Source organism: Epinephelus moara, chromosome 6 (genome assembly GCF_006386435.1).
Source record: "Epinephelus moara isolate mb chromosome 6, YSFRI_EMoa_1.0, whole genome shotgun sequence".
NCBI lineage: Eukaryota > Metazoa > Chordata > Actinopteri > Perciformes > Serranidae > Epinephelus > Epinephelus moara.
The window spans coordinates 35458668-35483717 of record NC_065511.1 but is presented as its reverse complement, the minus strand read 5'-3'; the positions used below and the strand labels follow the sequence as shown (position 1 = coordinate 35483717).

General features: G+C 42.0%; 1 protein-coding gene across 3 annotated transcripts in view; it reads left to right on the top strand.

Moving 5' to 3' along the window:
• The window catches only part of LOC126391270 (lamin-A-like), a 63116-nt gene extending 38445 nt beyond the window's left edge, over positions 1 to 24671 (top strand). For all 3 annotated transcript variants that reach the window (XM_050045903.1, XM_050045901.1, XM_050045902.1), the window contains exons 3-13: positions 8937 to 9093; positions 10832 to 10957; positions 11623 to 11793; positions 13150 to 13275; positions 13509 to 13729; positions 15299 to 15674; positions 16008 to 16115; positions 16548 to 16667; positions 16764 to 16823; positions 17283 to 17450; positions 22413 to 24671. In XM_050045903.1, the coding sequence (XP_049901860.1) occupies positions 8937 to 9093; positions 10832 to 10957; positions 11623 to 11793; positions 13150 to 13275; positions 13509 to 13729; positions 15299 to 15674; positions 16008 to 16115; positions 16548 to 16667; positions 16764 to 16823; positions 17283 to 17450; positions 22413 to 22448 (1669 nt within the window). In that variant the 3' untranslated portion in view covers positions 22449 to 24671. The remainder of the gene's footprint in view (positions 1 to 8936; positions 9094 to 10831; positions 10958 to 11622; positions 11794 to 13149; positions 13276 to 13508; positions 13730 to 15298; positions 15675 to 16007; positions 16116 to 16547; positions 16668 to 16763; positions 16824 to 17282; positions 17451 to 22412) is intronic.
• The last annotated feature ends 379 nt before the right edge of the window (positions 24672 to 25050 follow it).

The window sequence follows — 25050 nt, the reverse complement described above, 5'->3', positions numbered from 1 at the left end:
CCCCCCCCTCCCCCCCAACAGCCTCTCCTCTCCTCCTCTCCCCCATCTCACACTGTCTCCGTCCAATAGCTCCCATTTTGTCTTTGTGCCTCAAAATGTGTAATTTACTCTATTTGCTCTGTAACAAAATGCCTTAAAAAGCTTTGATATTGCAGCTGAAAAGCACGGAATGATGTGCAAACCTTTATTATTTTTCAGTAATATTTTTTTTTTATCAAGAGCGCAGACATTTGTGTGTGGGAGGAAAGAAGGCAAGTGGTCTACGCTTTAAAAAAATAAGAACAAAGCTTGCCGAAATTACACTTCATTTTCTGTTTTTAATTCCTCCGTTCAGAGCGGAATATAAATCGTGCAGCGCTCCCCTCTCGGCAGAAAGGTCTTCCTCAGTTTGCAAGCTTAGAAACAACTCTGCCGCCTTGTTTCACTTGCAACAGATTTCCCTTATCTTGATGAAACAGGCTGATATTTTTTGGCTCTTTATTTACCTAATTTCCCAAATGTAATCTGCATTTGTTTGCTCATCTGTTGGCTCGCAGCCACTCTCAGTACCACATTTGTTAGTCTCATGCTGACTGTGTATTGTTTTGTAAATATTAATAGTGTGATTCTTAAAAAATAACTGCAGAGCGTCTCCACACGTGTTCTGAGCGCAGGCTGCGAGGCTTTGATGGAACAGAATGTAAACATGAAGTCAGAGGATATTTATGCCGAGGCTCTCTAATTACACACTTCATACTGGATTATATAAACAGGTAGTCCAGAGCAAATGGCTGTGTGAAGAACACACACACACACCCTGCACTGGATTATGTAAATTGTATATGAGAAAAACACGTTTGCAGGGACATACATGCGCATGTCCTGTATGTGCCAGCACGCACTCACATTCATACAGCACACAGATACATTTTAACGCACACAGTGGTACACACAGTTTTTGCAGCCAACACTCCCACACAGTGCAGAACAGACTCAAACATGCACAAATACACCCACATATACACACGCACTGAAGAGAAATACAAACACACACACACAAATCTTCAGACGCCACTCTCTGTTTTAAGCCGACATCCAGGAGCAGCATCCTGGATGTGCCAGAAGCACAGACAACATGTTTAAGTACAGCACAGACCTGTCCATCACACCACTCTGTGTTATACATGTTGAACTGAAGCCACTGGTTGAGATGTTCCTGTGATGTAGATATTTGCTAACAGACGAGGCGTGGATGTTGTATCCCAGGAGCCATGGGAGGCTAAGTGGTCCAGAGCTATGATCTCTGACTTTACTTTATTTTTTACATGTTTAAAATTGGCTTCAAATGTGGTTCACATCCACCGTTTATCTGTATTCAAACCTGAGATTATACACAAAAACATGATCATATTAAAGGGAGTTGTTTTACAAGACAGAACCAGAGTCCCTGGTTGGGTCAGGAAATTTATGTCGAGCTTTGGTGGTCAACTGCTGATGCTGCTTTTGAAAATTTAAGTGCATTATTATTTTAATTTGCCACAAATTTTTATCCTCAACCTGTTAATACTATATTGTAGCAGCAGTGTGCTCCAAAATAGAGTTAGCTTATGCTTTTCACATTCTTTGATGATGCCATATTTTAACTCATGCAGGCCTCTTCGGATCCTGAAGAGCACTGAATGTTGGAGCTATACTCTGAACTCTGAAATTGAATTTGGTTTATTCAGTCAGGACTAAATCCATGTTTGGGACCAAATCTGAGCTCAATAGCTGCAGTGTTTGCAGGCTGGTCAGATGAGCACTGCACAAGTTTGTTCCCCTGATAGCACTCTTTCTGCCTGAGGACACCTCAAATTAAATGTGACTGGGGAATTGGGCCAGATTTATACTACCAAAACATGTTACATACAGTATAGGAAAAAAGAAATTAAGATGGAGTTGCTTACAAGCATTATTAATGACAACAGTGATACTAATAATTACTCTGGTATCAGGGTTGCAACGATATACTGTGATATGAAAACTGACAGGTATCACACCACGTGCATTTGCTTATCTATAATATTAGGAAAAAAAACCAAATAGATGAAAAAAATCTCCCTGTTTTTTTTTTAGTTACTTCAAAAAGGAGACTTTAACACATACTTCTATTTAAAAAAAAAATTCAAGTTTCGGTTATAGTAAAATAAATAAAATCTTTGATCAACTAAAAATAACCCTTCCTTTTCCTTCATTTAAGGGTCATTTTGATTGATAATAATTCTGTAATATAGTGATACTGTGAAACTGCAATATTTTCTGAGACAGTTATCGTACCCTGAAATTTTCATACCGTTGCAACCCTGCCTGGTACCCAGAGAGGTTTGTCTTCATCCACACTTTTCTACATGAAGGTCAGAGGTCAGATTGAACTGTGTAATAATTTCTGTACAGTACAGAAGCACAATGTCCTGACTCATTATACTGCAGCTCCCGCTGTATGTAAATGTCATTGTGATTTTATTTGACATTTGTTACCATGCTAGCTGCCTGCTAGCATAGCAGTGTGTGTCGGTTCGTCCATCTGCAACTCTGGTCGAGACTGAAGTGACATTCATGATCCCTAGAGGATGAATCCCAAAGACTTAAGTGGTCTCCTGACTTGTCCTGCAACACCACCAGTCAGTCAGAACTTTCACTTAGCTTGTGAACTGTCTCAGCATCTGCTTGATGGATTGGCAGACAAAATTTGGCAGCGACATATTGTTCCCACAAGATGGTGTTAAATGACTCTGGTGATCCCCTGACTTTTCCTCTGAGGCCATCGCGGAGTTGACATTAGTGGTTTTGAGTGAAATGTTTCAGCAGCTATTGGATGGATTGCCATGAAACTTGGCACACACACTCACGTACCCCCCCCCCCCCCCCCCCCCCATCACCAGGTCAAACATTTTGATTGGTACAATGCTTTATTTCAAAACCAATAACACTCCCATCAGAGACGAACAAAGTGAACATAAACATTATATCTGCAAAAGCCTTAGCATGTTAGCATCATGCTTGTGTTAGCATTTAGCTAAAAGCATGGCTGTGTCTAAGTACACTCTAACACTAGTAGTATTGTTTCTTTCACTGAAGAGTCGCGGTACATCTCCCAGGGGCCACTTGCACTGAAGCCACAGCAGAAGTATTGTCAGAAGTTTCTATTTAAAGCATTCATTAAATTGTTAGACTGTAAATCAGGAACCCTCTCTTGTCTTGCCGTCATATTTGTGTATGAGGAGAGTACAAACAGTCAAGCAGCATGTCAATATACCAAACCCACTTCTGTCCATTAATTCACTGCTAGAGCTGAACCACTGGGCCCATTAGCACTAATGAGCGTCACAGCAGCCACCTCCACACACTCACACGCAGAATCACACTGTTAAAGAGTTTAATTGAAAAAAGTATTAACGTCTACACAAAGGGCCGTATAGTTTAAAATGCGATCGAGCTGTAAACAAGAAATGTGTGTGCACACTTCACTAATGCATTTGCGCTTTACAGCCCATTTAAGTTAGAAGAAAACTTCGCCTCAGACCTGTTCTGGTCGATCTGGGCTTCTTATTGAAGTCCATAATATGTTAATGAGAAGCATGGTGGTGAATTAAAAATGTTCCACAATAACAGCAGCAGCTGCCTTGGAAAGTTTTTAACACACCTAGAGAGTTATACAAGCCTTGGCCCAGCCTGCTCTATTCATTTGTTACAGTCACAACAAGATTATGGTCTTTAAACATTTGTACAGCAGCAACTGTGTCTCATTTTACCCCTGTTACTAATCTGCCTGTGTTGTTAGCATCCTGACACTGACTGATGGCTCATATGTTCGTATCAGGACAGTTAGTACAGGCACAAATTATAAAACTAGAGCCATGTGGAGAGCCATCGGCTGAAAATTTCACACAGACACCTTTTTTAAAGAAAGTTATTTTTACTTAAAAGGGTCTTCGCCAATTTTCAACCAGCTCTGTACCATAACAATGTGGGTAGTGTGGGTAAATGAACTGTGGTGAACTTCCCTCCATCTAACCAGCGCCCAGATCTCTCTGCAAAAGTTTCGCTGGAGCTCGGGCTGTTCCTTGAACTACAGGCCACATGCCGCCATCACAGGCACAAGATTATGTTACTGTATTGCCTATTTCTTACCAAAAATGTTCCTAAGAAACATATTTTAGCGCCGTATTTAGCCGTAATAGTGAAAGATTGTGAACAGGAAGTGTGCGTCATACTGTTACCTGCACAGTGAAAACAGAGGCTGAAAAAATTTAGATCAAAGGTAAAACTAAGTAGCGCTGATCCAATATAAACCCAAGATCCTGTCAGTGAGTTGCCTATTTTTTGCCTTAACTGTCTTCAGAAACATATTTTAACTTAAGCCTAGTTCACATTACACGATTTTCACCGCGATTTTGACGTTGCAGAGGATCTTGAGAGCCACTTTAGGTCGGAGGTGAGTCGGCAGATAGTCTGCCACGACGAGTCCTCATGTGTGAACAAGCCTACGAGCAAGTCGCTCCCTCGTCTACGACTGGGACCGAATATCTGGCATGCTAGAAAACTGGAGAAGTCTGACACTGCTGACAAAGAGCATCAGCCAATGAGAGGCAGGATATGTCCCACGTCAGCACGCAGGAGGACGGAAGAAATGTGAGGAGGACAAGCCGCAGGGTTGCCAGGTCCGCTTATTAGCCGCGACTTTGGGCTTGTTTCTAAAGTGGAGTTGCTTATTTGGGCTCGCTCTCTAAACATCACCTTTCTCTATATATATCCGTCGCTTCTTTTGGGCTTGTTTCCATAGCCCTGCTTGCTTGTTTCTCTCCCAAGATCTGGCAACACTGACAAGCCGGCAAGCAACAACAACAATGGCAGCGTCCACAGGATCACAGGGAGCGCGTTGTGTTTGCACCCAGGCCCTGGAGGCAGATCTGATTCAACAATGGGAAGAATATCCATGCCTTTACGATGTGTCGTCTCCAAGTTTGGTGGCATCACCGTGTTATCTGGAGCTCTGTTGGCGAAGGCTCGGTGGAGAAATCTTGTGATGTGCACACACAGGTCGTAATGCAGTTGGTGAGACTCCCGCTGACAGAAACATACATCCTCAGGTATGAAGATTACAATTGAAGGTATGTGTGTGCGACACACACGGTTTTCTGTGTGTATTTATAGCCAGAGTCTGAAGCACTTTTACACCTGGGTCGTAAAGAGTCACATTCTTGTGTCTTTTTATGAGTCGCAGTGTGTTCACTGGGAAAAAAAAAAAACTTCCCCAGCTCTGTGATCTACTCAGAATTACTCTGGTGTTTTCAGCGTGTATGCACAGTAAAAAGAGGTGTTTGTATGACCTGATCTACCCTCACTGACATAAATGGAGTAGCAAAATAACAGAATACAACTTAACAGCATCATGCATCCTCTAAAGTGACCATACAGTTGAATCAACACCTCTCTAACAACTCGTACAACCAGCTGTTAAATGGTAGAAAACTGTATTTTAACTACGAGATAAGTTTATAAATATGAATTGGTGCATTGCTGCAAAAAAAAAAAAAGGAATGTATGAACATCTGGTCCCAACATCTGCTCATTTAAATGTGGTCATGGGCTCAGAAGATCATTGTTGAGTTTCCGTAGAATATATTCACTTAAGTTGGCAGTTTATTAGGTACACCTAGCAGAAACAAACGTAGTGGGGTAAACTAAGTATTAGAAACCCCTCTCAGTATGTCACAGTACATCTAAACGGCACCAAAATGATCTTAAAGTTTAATCTATCAAACAGTTTGTGTGTTTAACAATGAACTGGCAACTGCGATACAGGTGATTGATTTAGGAAATCTGTGCCGTCTTTACAGAGCTTCTTTTATGTTTGAGTGTTTGTGTGCATGAGCGGCCATGATTGTTGATTTGGACTGAAGAATTTTTGACTGTGAACAATGAGCAGCCTTTTTTGAAATTACCCGCTCATGTTCTCTGAGCTTGACTGTACATCTGTAAAGCATCACAAGTATGTTTTCTCTGGATTTTATTTTAGACGTTTTTTTGTGCTGGACATAAAAGCCTCATTCATTTTTTCCATCTTTTTTTTTTTCTGTCTCTCCCCGCAGCAGGCTGCCACAGTGCAGTTCTGCTTTTCTGCCGCTTTATATCGTCTCTTTGTGCTGGCTCTTTTCAGGAAGCAGAATTACATCTATGCAGCTCTTCTGAAGCTCCTCTCATTGGTGTTTATTGAATGCAGTGATGGATATTAATCGCTGTATCATAAACACATAAATTAGAGTTTCACTTCTGAGCTGATGGCGTCTGAATGGACCCGATCTTTGTTGTGAATCATTATTCCTGCTGTGGAGTAACTTTATGACTTGCCAGTGTGTTTTGTAAAGCTCGTCGCTACACTCGGCTGGCAGTGACCGGATGACTCTGAGGTGTGTGTGAGCAGTCTGGAAGCCATCTCCCTCAGCAGATGGCCATTATTAGTGACAATGAAGACTAGCCCACAGGGCCAAATAGAATAACAAGGAGCCCATTTCCTCCTTGGCTGTGCATGAACCACCTATACTGCTAACACCGCCTCTCCGTCTCCCCTCCGCTCTCTTCATCTTCTCCAGGGAATGCATTGTTTTTCCATGGCTGCATCCAAGTTTTTTCTCTCTGACCAGAACTCTAAATTGGTTCCTGTAGAGATGTTAGAGGGGGAGGCGGGGCGCACATGCAAGCACATGCGCAGCAAACGTGAATTCTCTTAATTCAACACGGGCTCCCTCGAGATAAAGTTTAATGGGCTCTTATTCAGTACAGAAGGCTAATAGCAGTGCGTCGATGTGCTGGCCCGAGTTCAGTTCACATCAACGGCTGACAACTGCTGCTCTCACTGCGCCGCACAATGAGAGTTTGTGTCGTCCACAACTTGTGTCACTGCAGCACAGTCGTCCACTGCTCGTCAGGTTTCACTCAAGCAGAAACAAAGAAACAGGGTCCTCTTAGTATCAGCATTAACTTAGCAGATATGACAGCAAGTGGGAGCTGATAGTGCATCACAACTTAATGTTACCAGAGAAACACATTAAAGGTGCAGTGTGGAGGATCTCGGGGGAAATCTGGGCAGAATGGAAATGTATTATAGTGAGTATATATACTTTTAGTGCATAGAAGGTTTTCCTTACCTTGGAAAGAGCCATTTCCAGAGGAGTCCAGAACGGACAAAGCAAACACTGGCTCTAGATAAGGTCATTTGTGTTTTTGCGTCAGCCACAGTAGTTAGCAGCTCCTCTGCGACAAGAGTGTTATTTTTTTTTAACATGAAATTGCTTTATTTTTGGTTCAAATGACCAGGTCCCTTTGTTTTGGAGAGGTAAAGACCTCTGTAGATAATTCAGCTCCCAGTAAAAAACTCCTGAACATCTGGATCATAAGTTATCAGAGAAATAAGGTGAGCATACATAGCTGATGCTGGGCTAGCGGCCGGACAGCATAGGAGAAACACTGATTTGTAACATGAAACTGCTTTTATCAGTGTTTCTACCGGTGTTAATCACTTGGTTCATCTGTTTTGGAGAGGAAGAAACCTTTGCTGACAATTCGGCTTGCAGTAAAAACCTTCTGAACATCTGGATCTTAAGTTATCAGACAAATAAGGTGAGCACACATAGCTGTTGCTGGGCTAGCTACCTGTCTGTGATGTGCCAAACACCATAGGAGAATCACTGATTTGTAACATGAAACTGCTTTAATCAGTGTTTCTACCAGTGTTAATCACTTGGTTCATCTGTTTTAGAGAGGAAGAGACCTTTGCGGACAATTCGGCTCACAGTAAAAACCTCCTAAACAATGAACACTGAAGGAACTCTAACCAGGAGAAGTTTCAGCTGGTTTCAATCTGCAGTCCTCACCACTAGATGCCACTAAATCCCCCTAAATCTCACACACTGCTCCTTTAAGTGGATAAAAAAAGACAGATTATGTCGTGTAAACCTCTCACAGAAAACTTCTTGTCGTGCATTAGTCACATGGGAAAACTCTACAAAGGCAACTTTATTTGTACGGCAGTTTTCAAACACAGAAGCATTTCAAAGTGCAAACATAACGTCAAGAAGTAGAGTAAGAGGTTGGTAGTCTTAGGTGTTAGGCCACTATCAAGTCAAAGTCAAATTCATGTGTATCGCACATTGCATACAACATGTGTAAACTCAATGTGCCTCAAATAAAAAGCTGAAACAATAAAGATCACACATGGCAAAAAAGATAAGAATGTAAGCTAAGGAGGTAATACAATGAAACATGAGTAAGATAAGAGGGTATTATTAAAAAGCGGGTAACAATACTGCTTCTAAAAGACGACACTGCTGTAACATTCAGAATTGATTTCAGGTAGAGTGAGGAGACCTTTACTTCATGATGTAAGGCAGAGGTGGAGGCTAAGAGGTGCCAGGTTTCAGGAGCAAGTTATACATTGATTTGCTCTCTCCTTGTAAAATGCTGCTTCAGAGGCTTTTACAGTTCTTTACTTTCACTTTACGCAGTGAAAGTGAAAATGTATGGAATTAAAAAAAAATGCTCAGATTGATTGATTAGCAAACTAGTTGGCAGTTAATTTAATATTTGACAACTAATAGATTAATCGTTGCAGCTCTACTGTCCGCTACGACACAAGTCTTAGGTGTGAGTTTTTAAAGCCACATGAGATGAGCTACACAGCTCCCAAGAGAACAAATCATCTGTATCCAAACTGCAAAGTAAAAAAGAGAAAAATTACGTGTCAGACGAAACTGTACTGACAAACACAGACAGGCCGCATCGCCAGAGAGGAAGAAAAGCCTCCATTAAAACTCCCCAACAGTGATACAACAGACGTGTGCAGCAGGGGGTGACAATGACACATACAGTATCAAAGGGACTGAAAACTAACGTCCACGTTTTGTCTCGTGTCTTTACAGAAACACCAAGAAGGAGTCTGACCTGGAGGCGGCTCTGGTCAGGCTGAGGGACCTGGAGGCCCTGCTGAACTCTAAAGATGCTTCCCTTTCCACCGCCATGGGGGAGAAGCGGGCCCTGGAGGCCGAGGTGAAGGACCTCAAGGCCCAGCTGGCCAAGGTAAAAACATCTTTATTGGAAATGAAGTGTTACATGGCTGCTGTTGGCAGGAGGGGCACGTTACATGGCTCGGAAAACATGGAAAAACATCAGTCATGCATGTTGTGGCACAGCAAGCGTCTACAGTAACATCAGGATCATTTCAGATTATAGAGGACGTCGTCCACATCACACATCACTCTGAATCATTAACAGAAAGCACTGTGGTCCTCTTACTGTTAGAAACATTAATACCAATGGTGGACTGCTGGTTTGTTAAAGTTCTGTCAGCACTGCTCTGTCTAATGGCTGGTTTACACCTAAACTTAGTGTTGCTGCACCACTTCATGGACGAGCGGTGTCTGCTGCGCCCAGAGTTTTTGCTCCATCAGTGTCCGCGGTTTAAAGTCCACCAGAAACAGCGTGTTTGGATCAGGCCCAGTTGAACTAGCTGATGTTGTGACACTTTGCAGAGTGGGATTGAGCATAGGACAGAGGAGTGGAGGGAAAACTTTAGCACATCCAGAGCAGCGCTCGTGTCTTTGAATGAGCTCCTTCATCCTTATAACAAACCAGAATTAATGCTGATGAGATCTCCAGTCTGTGTTTTGAAAAGTCGAACGTTAGCGTGTACACTTTGCTACCTTTGTGATGAAAAGAGATGAGAGACAGCGGTGAGCATTTGGGGTTGTTTTTGCATTCTAGTGTGGACAGAGATATTTTATAATAGCACAGAATTATTTTTTAAAACTGGGTGGATCCATACCCATTTTTCTTTTAATTGATTGATTTATTTTTTCACTGTTTTAACCAAACCAAACTATCCAGTAAAATATATTTTTTTAATATTTTATTTGTGCAAAATTAAAACAGTGGTGACTTTACAGATACAAAACCAAATATATATATGTATATTTACACACAAACACAAGGACAGAAAAAGAAAACAAGGGGACATACAGAACTTGACAATGTGCATTAATATATATATAAAACAGCAAATTAAATTAGGATATATAACTTTATTTCAGACACAAGATTGGTCCATAGATTAAAAAAAACAAAAACAAAGTAATAATATAATAATTCTAATATTAACCTTTTTGCAGTTATTGTTTATTAAAGTAATATAATTACCGATTGTTGTAGAGGAAATCTGTTACATGTAAAATATAGAGGAAAGAAATAAAAAAAAAATGAATAAGTAAAATAAATAAATAATAATAATATATTTTTAAAGTAATAACTAGGTGATGATAACGGAGTAATAAAAAAATAAAATGAAATAATAGATAAATATTCAGCTATTGTAGTATGGGGGGGGGGCTTTATAGATGAGGTGTGTGGAGGTGGGGACATTGATCTCCATTTTCAAAACACTCTGTATATTTGTGGACAGAGCCTTAGAAAAGCAGAGTGAGTGGAGCAGGAAGCTGCAGTGACTGACATTTAAAAAGTGCAGAAGTACCTGGTGGAGGTAGTAATTTTATGTGCACCCTCCAGGCAGTTGACTATGAATGAGGACATGGTGGCGAGGCAGGCAAGGTTGCATTCTCTGCTGTTTGTTTTATCAATGAAGTTTACCTTAGGACTGACGTAGATACAGTTGTAGCCCTGCTCCACCTACTGGCCACACTGTGGAACTACAGGTCTCCTCTTAAAAGAACAGTTCACAGCTCAAACAATGCTGCACAGATTTTTTTTTTAACTTTCATGCCTCCATTAAAGAACACTTCTCTCCCCTCCTCCTCCCTCTCAGTTGGAAGGAAGCTTAGCCGATGCCAAGAGGCAGCTGCAGGATGAGATGCTGAGGAGAGTGGACGCCGAGAACCGCCTGCAGACCGTGAAGGAGGAACTGGAGTTCCAGAAGAACATCTACAACGAGGTTCAAACTCCTCACCTGGACCTGTCTATTTTTACTTGGCTGTCTAAGTCATCTGTCCTACTTTTCATCTTTTCCACAAGATATTGATTCGCATCCAACCTCCTGCTTGTTTGTTTTGCATTTCCCTTTCAGATATCTCACAGATGCACTTTTCCCTTTGCTTCTCACCCCTTTATTTTATTTAGTTTATTCTCACATAAATAATAAAGCACAGTACAAGCAGAAATATTTACACATTTTAATTCCTCCCATAATGAAATCACAATTTGTCCTGGTCGTAATTAAGTCTTGACCTAAACTGGCAACAGATTTGTGTTTTCCAAATTTAAACATAATGATTAGGAGCTGCTTAAAGGTCACTAGGGAGGTGGATTTCTCTGTACTTGTAAACAAGTAATTAGTGCACAGCGACTGACTAATCAATGCAATTAAGTTCATTGACCATAGCAGGTTTCTACAGGTGGAGTCTTTTAAATTGTTTATGGTGCCTGAAAGAAAATAAACCAATCATCAATACAAATGACTCTTTTGTAGTTTAATAGAGTTTAGAAAGTCCAATCAGCTTCTAATCAACACGAGTCCAAGTGAGACAATTCATGTGACAAATCCAAGAGACTAAAAGTTAGTGCTCTTGAGACTGATCACCAACCTGTGTGTGTCTGCAGGAGCTGCGTGAGTCCAAGCGCCGGCACGAGACTCGCATGGTGGAGATCGACAGCGGGCGGCAGCAGGAGTTTGAGAGCAAGCTGGCCGACGCCCTGGCCGACCTGAGAGCCCAACACGAGGAGCAGGTCCACCTATACAAGGAGGAGATCGAGAAGACCTACAATGCTAAGGTACGTCTGGATGCTGCAGCAGACGCACAGCTCTGTCGCCACCTACAGGCCGAGCAGAGGCTGTTACTTTCAGCAGAAGCTCAGCTTTGTGTGGAGATGTTTAGTGTTTGTTAATCACTTTAATGAGCTGCGAATGGTCCAACATCCACAATCCAGATAATGTGTATTGATTTGTGTCCTTTTTACACTCAGTCAGTGTATGAATTCACTCTGTAGCTTGTCTCTGGCCTTTTATCTACGAACAGGAGGGGAATTCATTTAACAGCAATAATCACTGGCTTGTAGGACGAACGTGGATAAACACAGCAGCAGTTTTGGTGATTGGACTTTACTTTTAAACAAAACCCCAACTGTTTTTTGAATTTTTGGAGGAGAATTCAAAGGCATTTTTACACCAAACAGTTCTGGGGAGCCCCCCTTAAAGAACTACATAACCACAAGGGAGTTTTTTATATTTGCATTCACACCACCAATAGGAACGTTGAAGTGATGTCCTGAAAGCCGGCAGGCAGTTGGCATATCAACGTCAAGATATCGAAAGGCATATCAACATTAATTTTAGCTTGGCTCTTTATTACCTGGTGACTAGCTTCTAGCGGTCCGGACCACTCTGCAGAAGGCAGGATGGCGAGGCGTTCAGGTGCAGTTCACCAACAATGGCTTTATTGCAGTCTTCACCACAAAACATGGCCTCCTCATGAGGTTGAACAGGAGCCCTGAGCTCATCTAGACTCTTATTTCTGCACTGCTTCACCCCCACATACACCATGAAGTACACGTCACACCTGCACAGGTTACCCACAAGGCCACCACCCGTAAAGGGGAGAAAGGGTGAGGCGGTAACAAGGTGCTGCACTGGTTCTTGTTTACGACCACTCAACGTTCCCTTGAGTCACTCATAGTTCCTCTAGTGCTGGGAGAATACCTACTCTGAAATAGGAAATAAAAAAGACCCTCAAAATGGCGTTCTGAGAGCTACGATTGTTTCTAGTTATTACAGTGCGTACACAATAAAAAGCAAACTAACTTGTGACAAAGTTCCTACCAGGACGACCTCAGTTGGTAGAGTGTGTGATCGTTGTAGGCTGAGTCCTCCTGGTAAAAACCTCTTAAACAATAAACACTGAGGGAATCCTAATGTTTAAATCCCCCTAAATCTTACACACTGCTCCTTTAATTAGCAAAGACTGCAAAAGGCCAAAAAAAGTCAAATCTGTTCTGGTGTTTAGTCTTCAAATGAGCAAAAGAGAAAGTCTCCTGAAGTAAACAAACAGCACAGGTTCAGTCAGGTGGTTGAGAGCAGGAAGTCACTGCCGATAACTGACTGTACCTTCTGTCTCTCTGTGTGTGTGTCAGCTGGAGAACGCTCGTCATTCAGCTGACAGGAACAGCCACTTGGTGGGAGCAGCTCACGAAGAGCTGCAGCAGACCCGTGTTCGACTGGAGGGCATGTCAGGCCAGCTCAGCATGCTGCAGAAACAGGTACACACACACACATATATACAGTGTGTCACTACAGTGAGTTTGTGATCGGTCTGCTGATTTTACTGGCTACACTGTGGCTGACTGAGCACCATTGATTAATTTAAGCCTCACCTGACTCATCAAGCAGACTTCGCAGTGTTTGTACTGTTACAAGTAGCGCACAGACTGCTTAATTGGTCCTAATTGGTCTTAATTGACTAACCTTTGTACGTGTTCTCACAATTAATCAGCTCTCAGCGAGCGAGGCCAAGGTGCGGGAGCTGGAGGAGGCTCTGTCGAGGGAGCGGGACCTGATGCGGCGGCGGCTGGAGGATAAGGAGCGCGAGATGGCCGATATCCGAGCTCGGATGCAGCAGCAGCTGGACGACTACCAGGAGCTGCTGGACATCAAGCTGGCCCTGGACATGGAGATTCATGCTTACAGGAAGCTGCTGGAGGGAGAGGAGGAGAGGTGAGATTGAAACAGGAGCTAGACTCTTGAAAGACACCTTGAGGCAAATGAAGATCTACAGGTTGTTACAGGGAGGAGGAATCACTAACAAGTCAGAGTACGAACAGAGAAGTGTCTCTACTGACTCTGCCAGTCAGACACAGATCAGCTTAGCAGACAGTTCAGCAGATAACCACACAGAATCACTATGACTCTACATGTAGACAAACCTTTCTACATACGTGTGTACTTTTGATCTGGGGCTGTTTTTCAGGGTTTAAATAAAGGAAAATCTCATTGTTACAGCATACAATGGTATTTTTTGACCAGTGGTTCCCAACTGGTGGGTCGCAATCCAAAAGTGTGTCGCATGTCCATTGTGAATGAAGTGTGAAAAAACACTTTATTTTTAAGTACAGTGAATTTTCGGCACAGAAATTTTATTTTAAAGTGCTGTTTCCTGCTGTAGAGTGAGTCTCTAACGGACAGCTACATGACAGAGACAGCAAACTAGCTCAACAACATGGCCAAAGACAAGTATGACACTGAATATATCAAACTGTGGGACCTTGAGCTAATGACTAAGGAGAAATCTGCACCCTGAGGCTGGACCAGTTGGGAACCACAGCTTTAGATAACAGCGTACTTTCAGCTTAGTTGCAACAGTTTGGGGGAGAGCCCTGGTGCCCAAAGTCAGGTCCACAAAGAATTTTTTTTCAAATTTATTGTAGAAGAACAACAACAGCTCATTCTACTTTCTGTCAGTGCAGCTGTGAGGGTCCGCTGTCCTTGCTGATGTTGCCTTCAGGGCCTTTAGACTAATTTACCTGCAGAATATGACAATAAAACCTTAAAGATTAATGAAAAACATTAATGAAAATAAAATAAACTTTTAAAAAATGAACAAGTAGCTTTCATGGTCTTGCGGCCTCATTAAAACGTGCAGCTGGCAAAGTAAACCTGCTCTTTGACAGTGATAAAAGTTAAAGGTCCAGTGTGCAGGATTTAGAGGAGCCTATTGGCGATAATCAAATATGATGTTCGTTAACTAACCTAAAACTAAGAATCATTGTGTTTTCATTAGCTTAGAATGAGCCCTTCATATCAACACATTGAGCGGGGCCTCGTCCACAGAGTCCGCCATGTTGCACTGCCATGTTTCTACAGTAGCCCAGAACAGAGATCTAGAGAAGGTCTTTCATGTCTTTATGTAACCTGAAGGCCTCTCTAGGTTCACCGTGGGGAGGGTCCAGTGGAGGGGCATTCAGTTGGTTGCAATCTGCAACCTCACTGCTAAATGCCACTAAATCCTACACACTATAAAAATGCGAACAATAACAGGAACAGCTGAGAGAGACCTGAGAGGTGATCTGATGCAGATTTTTCTATGAGACTGTTGCAGTAACAGCAGTGACTGTTCTGGTTCGTGGAGCTTTAACACCTCACTGGAGCAGGTTGGTTACAGTAGCTGTGGTAAGAGCATCAGGGCAGTAAGGAAGAGATAAAAAGCACTTAACCACGAGTGACACGGTACGTGTGACCGACTCCTCCGGTCTAAATCCATCATCTAAATCTCCCCTCTCTCCTCAGGCTGCGTCTGTCACCCGGCACTCAAGCCAAGGTCACAGTGGCACGCACCTCCGGCTCAAGCCACAGCCACACCAGCCGCTTGGTTCACTCCTCCGGCTCAGGCCACAGCCACACCAGCCGTCTCGCCCACGCTTCCGGCTCCGGCGGCGCCGTTGGCACTGCCACTGCCACCGCCTCCAGCAGCCGCAACTCCTCTGGTACAGCCAGTGCGAAGAAGCGCCGCCTCAATGACAACGAAAGCGAGACCTCCAGCGTTGCGGGGGGCACTGTGACCAAGACTCGTATTAGTCAGCACGCCTCAGCCAGCGGCCGCATCACTGTGGATGAGGTTGACCTGGAGGGCAAGTACGTCCGTCTCAGCAACAAGGCTGACGAGGTCAGTGAGTCCATCTGTCAGGTGGCTTTATAAACTCTTCTTACCTGGTTTATGGTGATTTCACAGCTCTGAGACTGAGCTCGAAAAAGATGTAAGAAATTGAGTCCTGGCGACAAAATACCACATAACCAACATTTTTGATAATTAAAATATGATTATAAGTGGCATTTATTGCTGTATTAATGTATTTTAAGACAGACAGCTGTAATTATCTGTAGCTTCAGCCAACACCTTTTCAGTCTATAAAAAAATGTACAGGCAGGAATTCATTTTGGTTTTGATTTTTACATTTTCTGTCCCGTCCTCTTTTCTCTTCCCATTTCTCTCATGCAGGATCAATCTCTGGGCAACTGGCAGGTGAAGAGACAAGTAGGTAGTGCCACACCTATCGTCTACAAGTTCCCCCACAAGTTCAATCTGAAGGCCGGAGGAACTGTCACCGTAAGTTACACCAAGTTTTCTAAATGTGTCGCTGTGTTGATCTTTCCATGGTCAATATAACTGTTGTTTCCCTGCACAGAAAGGTACTCTTTTTTGTGACCACGATTAGTGCTCCGAGTGGGTCCCCATTTTGTATGTATAGTGCATGCAGGTGACGTAATACACATTCCTGCCAACGTGTCCAGCTTTTACATTGATCAATAGACGGTGGTAATGTGCCAAGAAAAGTATCAGTGTGGTTAAATGCAGGGAAGAAGACTGCAAGCAAGAAAACATGGATATTATTTTGTATATGTTGTATGTGGAAGGAAAGGTGTTCATCAGCCTCAAGGATACACATAGGACACCTTTTTTATAAATCTTGAATCCTGTATGTCAGGTCACGAATTATGAGCTAAGTTCAAGACCTCTTTCTAACTCTGACCTTCACAGATCTGGGCTGCATCTGGCGGTGCAACCCACAACCCCCCTAATGACCTGGTGTGGAAGAGCCAGAACTCGTGGGGCACCGGCGACCTCCTGCAGACCTCCCTCATCAGCGCCAACGGAGAGGTCTGACCTCACCTGTGTTTGTTTGCAGTATCAAAGTAACAGGAATATAAGACAAGCTCAGTTACTTCATCATGTTGTTACTTTGTTCCCCATCAGGAGATGGCCATGAGGAAGGTGACACGCACCCTGTTCACTGATGATGACGATGACGACATGGTAAGTACCTCCTCTGTTAAAGGAGTATTTCACCTGCAAGATGACCGTTTGCGTATCAGTTGCTCACCGTGTGTTACCTTGAATTTGTGAGGAAGACTTTCCTTTTCTCTCATGCCTCCACGGTGAACGGAGAATCCAAAAAGGCAAACATGCTTGATGAATTGAAGTCATTGAGGACTGCGTTAAACAACAGCAAATCTTTATCAAAACATCTGTTTACAAACTCTCAGACAACTCATGCAGTGTTACAATATAAAACACTTGTACCTACGAGTAGAGTGCCCGGTTCACTATAGAGGCATGCGAGAATTACAGTTTTCTCCACAAATTCAAGGTGACAGAGTAACTGATAAACAAAAGCTTATTTTGCAGGTGAAGTATTCCTGTAAGGCGACTCCTGCAGCATCTCCCAGTTGAGCAGCAGTGTGAGTAACTCACCCTGTTGTGTGTTGTTCACAGGGAGCGCACAGCACGAGCGGTGCAGACAACGAGTACAACCTGCGGAGTCGCACGGTGATCTGCGACTCCTGCGGGCAGCCGTCGGAACGCGGAGGTTCTTGTGGCGGCGGAGGTCTTGAAGGCCTCGTGGGACATTCCTTTTTCATGGGGACCAACGAGCCCAGACAGGTACGGTACAGACTGGAACAGGAACTACACGGCACAGAGCAGAACAGCATTGTATTATGAAGGAAAAATAGTGAGTGCTGCACATGGCAACGGCTCTGTGTAGTTAGTTGTAAAAAAAGAATCAGGTGCTCTTCAAGGATGGGGCAAAGAGTCACTTAAAGATGTATATATTTATAATTTTATTCAAAATAGTTTGCAAGATAACACTGATTAACTCTTTATTATACTGCAGTTGGGGAGTGACAGGAAAATGGGAAGGTTGGAATCAAAGCCAGGCCGCTGCAAAGGACTCCGCCTATGTGGGTCTACCTGGTGAGCTAGCGGTCGCCCAGTAAAGACCGGGTACCCCATGTATGGTAGTTTCCTTGCCGCAGCAGCCATGGATTCAGTTCAAGCTTGTGGCCCTTTGCTGCATGTCGTCCCCCCTCTTCTCTCTTTCCTTCCCGCCCCAAACTGTCATTAAAAAGGCTAAAAGCCCAGAAAATAAAAGAAGAAATACAAATCAACAAAAAAATCTTGGGTGACCATCTAATCCACGAATGCTGATCCTTCGTCTGTCTTTGTGGAGCGAACGCTTGCAGAGAAACTTTACAGTTTAGAGTTATAAGACACTTGAGTCAGAGGTGCTTTTCTTTCTGTTTGGAGGCATTCAGTGTTACTCAGAAGATCATATTGCATTGTTGTAATGCAGGTGCAGACAGCTCGATGGTTTCCTGTCCTCCGTCTACCTTTTAGTTTTTAACACTGGGAGGACAAACACAGCAAAAGGATGTCTGTGAGACAGCTTGATTCTCTGTGATATGAAACAGTAATCTGTCTGAAATTACAGACCTCTGATCAGTCAAACCAAAAGCTGGCCACAGTCTGTAATTTCCAATCATTTCTCTATGAAATCTCCTGGAAAGAAGAACTGTGGAATTTTGTATTAATTCTGGCAAAATAAGAATTTCCTGCTTCATTCAAAACACAAGCAATTAGCAGCGGTTTTTAATCATTCATCACCGGAAACTTTATTTTCCATCGACATTTTTTTAATTTTTGCACGTTCAGCCAACGTGCTGTGCACTGTGTCGGCTACACCAGCAATTAATTAGAAATAATTCATTGGAAGGGTGCCAAATGAACACTGTTTGGTTTGGTTTTTTTCTGTGTAATTGGTACCAAATTGCATCAACAAGTTTTGGGAAACTTCTGAGGAGATCATTATAATAGTATTTAAAAATTATGAATCTGTAAAAGAAGGCATCTTTTTTTTGCAAACTATTCTTTAATTAACTTCTTTATTCATAGTACTGTTCAGTTCAAACAGAAACCAAACAGTCACATATATGTGGAAAAAAAAGGCTTCATGAACAGTAATATTTAAGAAGAAATTTAATTAAACATTAGATTTTACTCATAAGCTTGGCTTAACAGGATGTTTCTTGACTTCTTGAAGTTGGGTTGTATGAGGTACGTATTCATAGTCAATGTATTACCTTCAGTAGAAGGCGGTCAGCACAACCCCAGTTTGGAGAAGCAGGCAAAGTACCCACACAGAAGCTCAGCAATGCACTGCTGTGGATGGGGGTCAGCAGCTAAACATATTCTAGCCACTTAAAAAAGGCCTACCTAAGTGGATGCTATATTGAGAATATCTTCACTGCTTCACCTTGCCGTCACTCAGCTCTTTCCATTGGCGCAACATTTTCTGGACCGTAGAGCTCACTTATTTCTGAACATCTCTCTCTGTCAGTTCGTTGAGTCTCTATAACGTTGGGTTATCGCTCTTATCATGACATAAATGTTTGTTTTTATTTACTAATATCAAATAACAATTGACAACCAACTATCACATATGAAACATTTGGAAAAAAAAAAAAAAAAAAGACTCAAAAATTCATGTTAAACTTATTAAAATTACATCAAAGCACCAACACCATCTAAACGTTAAAAAATGTGAGATAATGTGATGTGTCACGCTCTTATAATTCCCTCACACGAATGGTGACAAGTAGGTTCCCTGTGACGTTTTTTTTTTAAATTAAATTACTTTAAATTACATTAATTAGGTAGAGTTTGCCTCGTTATATTTAGGGGTCCAAGCCCACGCGGCCTGGGGAACGCGTATGCAAGCAGGGTACTGCAGACCGTGGAAGGGAGGGCAGTGCAATTTGGAGGGTTGGTCCAGACCCCTGCAGGGACCTCAGACGCAAAAATGTATATGTGCACCTGCAGGGGGCGCTACAATCAAGGCCAACACATTTTCGCATGTAACTCCCACACTGTATGTCGCACATTCAAAAGCCTTATATCCATGGATTCCCTGAATGGAGCTGCATCACGTGTGCATGGCCCCGCCCACTTCCGCCTAACTTTTTCCCGCCAAAAATGGCAAAAACTGAAAAATCTACTTTTTCGAACTCCTCCTAGAGATTTTGACCGAACTGCAGGAAACTTGGCACCTCAACTCACAAGATGGACTTGATCTAAAGTTATCAAAAGAATTTTGCCCGGTCAAAAAATGTGTGAATTATTGAGGACAAAAAAAAAATTGCTAGCTAAAAGACACATACTGTTGCATATTTTTGTCAGACTACATTATATCAACATGACACTTAATACACTTATTCCAGAGGTTGTTCAGAGGCTCGGTGCCAAATTTGGCCCAAATTGGCCACTAGTGGACGCTGTAAACCCAGAAATATCACGTTTCATAAAAGTTGATCGGATTTGTACGAAAATTGGTGAGCATGATGTGAGGACAGCCCTGAGGCCAGCCGCAAATATGGTAATGGTTGGTCAAAGTGGACGTGACTTATTGCAACAAATGCATTCAGGCTTTAGTACTTCCAGTGCACTTCCCATTACAGTGAATACTGCAGCTCAGACGTTGGCCTGTGTCCTGACGCTCGCCCCGAGCCCGTCGTCCTTTGGGGCTGACTTTTGTGGGCTCCATGGGGCGTGGAGGCCGAGTTGCGCTGGGAGGCTTGGACCCCGTTCATAACTGCTTGCAGTTCTAGTTTTTACTTGCATTTTTGAGGATTATTTAACATGTGTAGAGAACGAAAAAGATGAGATAAAAGGGAAAAAATACACGAATATATACAACATAAACAAACAAGCGTTATCAGGGAACAAACGACGAAAATATTATGATTAAAAAAAAAAGCAAATTACTTGTACATTATTTTATAGGGTGTAGGTAAATAAACCCATACATTTAAAGTTAAGTTAGAGGATACGTTATATAACAACTATAGGCACACACAGATATCAACACACATGATGCTCACGTGCCTAATCATACATGCTCACACTCATGAATGTGTGTGCACCCAAACGTGGACACATTTTTACCCACATATTTATGTGGACGATAAAGAACAAGTAGCTGTTCTCAGCTGTCATATAATCAAAGGTCTTTGGGAACATCGTCTTTTATATAGCTCATCCATTTTTCCCATCTTTCTTCAGAAATACGAACTTGATCTCTAACTCTCCATTTTGAATATCTCCTTCATTTTTCCACTTAACGTCGGTTAAGGTATCTTTTAACCAGTTCCTTGTAATTAGTTTAATCATTGCTACTGATTATTAAAAACAAGTGAGAATCTTTCTCATTGATCACTTCTGGTATTTTACCAGGTAACAGAACTAGTTGGTTTTTATTTAAAGAAATGTCAAAGATATTGGACAGTTCTCCAAAAGATTTTTCCCAGAAGCCAATTATCACTTTACAAGACCAGAATATGTGACTGTGGTTTGCTGTCTGCTCGCTATGTTCTCTCCAACATCTTGAGGTTGTGTTTCTTTATACTTACTTAGAATTTGTGGTGTCTTAAATTATCGAATTAACACCTTACATGAATATTCTCTCCAATAGTTTGAATTAGAGTTTGCCTCTTTATTAGGAAATGGGTGTGCACAACATAATGATAGTCAATAAAAAAAATCATTCATAACTTTTTAACAGCTGCTCTTATGCATGTGAATACACGGAAGTTTTACGTTTGAGAAAATGTAGTGCCAAAGGACAGAGCTGTCTGACGGCAGCTGAAGAGGTGAAATATTCTTAATATAACATCCACTTAGACTGATATTTGTTTTTATGCCTCCGCGCTGGTGAAAGGTCAAGGTCACTGTGACCTCATTGGTCTTACTCGCATAAAAAAAAAAAAAATCTCAAGAATGCCTTCAGGGAATTCCCTCAAGTTTGGCATAAATGTTTACTTGTTTACTTGGACTCAAGTATAAACTGAGTCGGATTTGGTGGTCAAAGGTCGCCGTGACCTCACAGAACATGTTTATCATACACTAATTAAGACAAAATTTCACACAAATGTTGGATGAAATAAAACGATAAAGTGATATTATTTTACTGTTACACTGCGACTGAGGGAGTTCAAGTATCTCGGGGTCTTGTTCACAAGTGAGGGTAGAATGGAGTGTGAAATGGATCTGCGGTTTGGTGCAGCTTCTGCAGTGATGCAGGCACTGTGCCGGTCCGTTGTGGTGAAGAGGGAGCTGAGCCAGAAGGCGACGCTTTCACTTTACTGGTCCATCTACGTCCCAACCCTCACCTATGGTCATGAGCTCTGGGTAGTGACCGAAAGAGCGAGGTCACTGATACAAGCGGCTGAAATGAGTTTCCTCCGTGGGGTGTCTGGGCTCAGCCTTAGAGATAGGGTGAGGAGCTCGGACATCCGGAGGGAGCTCGGAGTAGAGCCGCTGCTCCTTTGCTTTGAAAGGGGTCAGTTGAGGTGGTTATGGTTCTTAGCTACTGCGGTGGTCCTCCTGCCTGCTTCAGGGTGTGTTGACAGCCATCTACTGTGGATAAAACACTGACTATGGTACCTCATACAACCTCACTTAAAAAAAATCAAACTATCCCTTTAAGAAAAGTCGTCTCATCATTAATGCAGTTTATTTGTTAATGTCCTTCCATGTTTAACACTGCACTGTGTCACTTTCCTCCTTCAGGGTCGTGCCAAGCCGGAGAACTGCTCCGTCATGTAAAAACCAGACAGCACCTCACCTGAACCCACCACCTCCTGTAGCCCATAAAGGAGAATAATAATGTCCTACCATTGGGTTGTTTGTCTTTATTTTTTTTATATGGTCTTATTTTTTTGTATTCAGATTAATCTGCAGGTTAGAGTTGCTTTGAGGTTTTTGGGCGGAGGGCACAGGATTTTCATATTTAGCTTTTTGAGTTTGTGTATTCAAGGTATGTTATTGCATGTGTGCCGTGCTAATGCTTGTTCTGCTCTTCTTGCACAGTCTCTCACACACACATACACGCACACACACAGCTCCATTGACCAGTGCTTGTGCTTGGATCCGAGGCAGGGTTTCACATTTAATGGCCAGGCTGTCAACACTCAACACGCACAGCTAGTGAACCCTGTCAGGAGAAGGTCTCTACAGTCAACAGGAAAATGAATCCTGTGGGGTTTGTTGATAACGTTTGACGCCCATTGAATTGATCAAATGTTTATGGAAGGTGATGTTTACATTTGAAATTTATTTTCCTCATTTTGGGATAGTATTGTTGTATCTTTATATGAAAATACATTTAAGTAATTTTTTTGTTTGATAAACTATGTTGGAAAAGTCTCCAAAGAAAGCCAAAGTACTGTAAGCTCAGGGCGTTCAGCAGGTTGTATTTCACCTTTAGCCTTAGTCGTAGTGTTTTTTCTATGTGGATTTAGATCGCACGGTTGAGCTGCAATGGTGCACACAGAGAGAAAAATAATTATCTGAGATGAATATATTTTTTTCTGCAATTCACAGCTCGACCCCAGAGGGATGTATTTGGTTCTTGAAAGTGTGTGGAAATAAGGAATTACTGTCTGCTGGATAATGTACCCAGACATAAATGTGTATCTCAGTTTGATTTAAATGTGTTGCCTTATTGAGTAACTTGTCATGATGATAGGAAAATGTTTTCTACGTGGGGGAGATATCAGGAACAGGTACTATATTTTGAGCCTTTACTGGTGTCATATATACAGTATATATTTGTAGGATTTCTCAGCTTACTCAACCACATTAAGATTATTTTGATAGTGAGCTGCAGCAGTAGTTTTTGGAAACATTTTAACAAGCTTTTTTACAGATTATAAAAAACAAGAAAAAAAAAAAGACTGTGCCTTCAGAGGACGGAGAGTAACAATCACTGTTCTCTGGGCACATGCCTCCGATCACAGTCTTGTGACTGTCAGCTGTCCTCTGGTTTGTGTTGCTCCTAAAAAACTGGTCATAAGGGCTTTTTTTTTTTTTTTTCCTCCTTTCCGCTTAAGCTTACTGGCTTTGCAAATCCCCAGGCATGATTTTGGGATCTGAGCAGGATTGTTGGGGGGCGGGGGGGTTCTATACTTTGTGACTTTGGCTTCATGCACTGCTTTTATTAAGGGCCTCGCCAAATATGCACAGCAGGTAGATTTGTACTGTAGTCTGGCAGCTTAAGTCATTTATACTCCAGTGGAAAGCATATCAAAGCATTTACGGGAAATACTTGATAGCTGTTTTTGATATTTTTCTCTGTATTGTACTTCATAGATGGTATTTGTGCCACATTAGATTATTTTTTTTTGCCTTTACTACATGTTGGATTTTGACACCATGATCCCCAAAGTGCCTTAAAAAGTCCATGACAATCGTTGATTAATAAAATGACCAGCTCCAAAGATGACACTCATTTCTAATAAGCAAAGGCACAGTATTTATCTCATATGAGACATGATTACTGTATGTAATTGTGAAATATATGCAACTATTAATTGAACCATCCCGCTCAGAACAGATGCTTTAGAGGGTGTGTTCGGGGTTTTTTCAGAGGTTTGTGTTTTCTCAACAAACAGCTGTTCTTTAACATTTATATGCAATGTTAGTTCAAGTTGATGAAGAATCAAGACACTAACAACATCAGATTCAAACCCCAGATGTGCTTTATGTGACAAATGTCTTGAGGGGCCTTTGTAAAAATTCCTGAACCCTCCCTGTTAAAGTCCTGATCGAGGCCTCAGGAATCTTTTGAAGGACTTGAGGATTTAAATGTTACTGAAAGGGATTTGTTGTTGTGAGCCTTTAATGCCAAAGTTGTAATTTGCTTGAAGTAGGATTTGTGTCGATCATAACGATGCTGTTATCGTTATGGAAAAGCCATTCAGTCGATGTAATGAATGTTTTTTTCTTTTCTTTTCTAAAATAATGCTGAGTAAAACTCTCTCCAAGTGACTGACTGTTGTACTTGTTTCCTTGATGTAGAACATTCTCATTCAAAACCAGTGACGAAAAGTGCAGTCATTTTTATTTACATTATATACACATGTTCCCATGGTTACATTCAGAAATATATGTTCATACGTAAACAACAAAAAAAGAAGCTGAAGCTCTACCCAAAACTATAGCATGTAAAGCATGTTGTACATTCTTTGTGGTACACAGAGTTTCTATGGTAAAGTTGACAAAACAGTTAATTCGATACAAAACAAAACACATGATAACGCTTCTATAATCATTTCGAGGCAACACAAAACATCAGCAGGGGCGGAGCCAGACATAAACATTCAAGGCTCAGCCCAAATCAAGGGGGGCCTGGGGGCTTGATTTATTT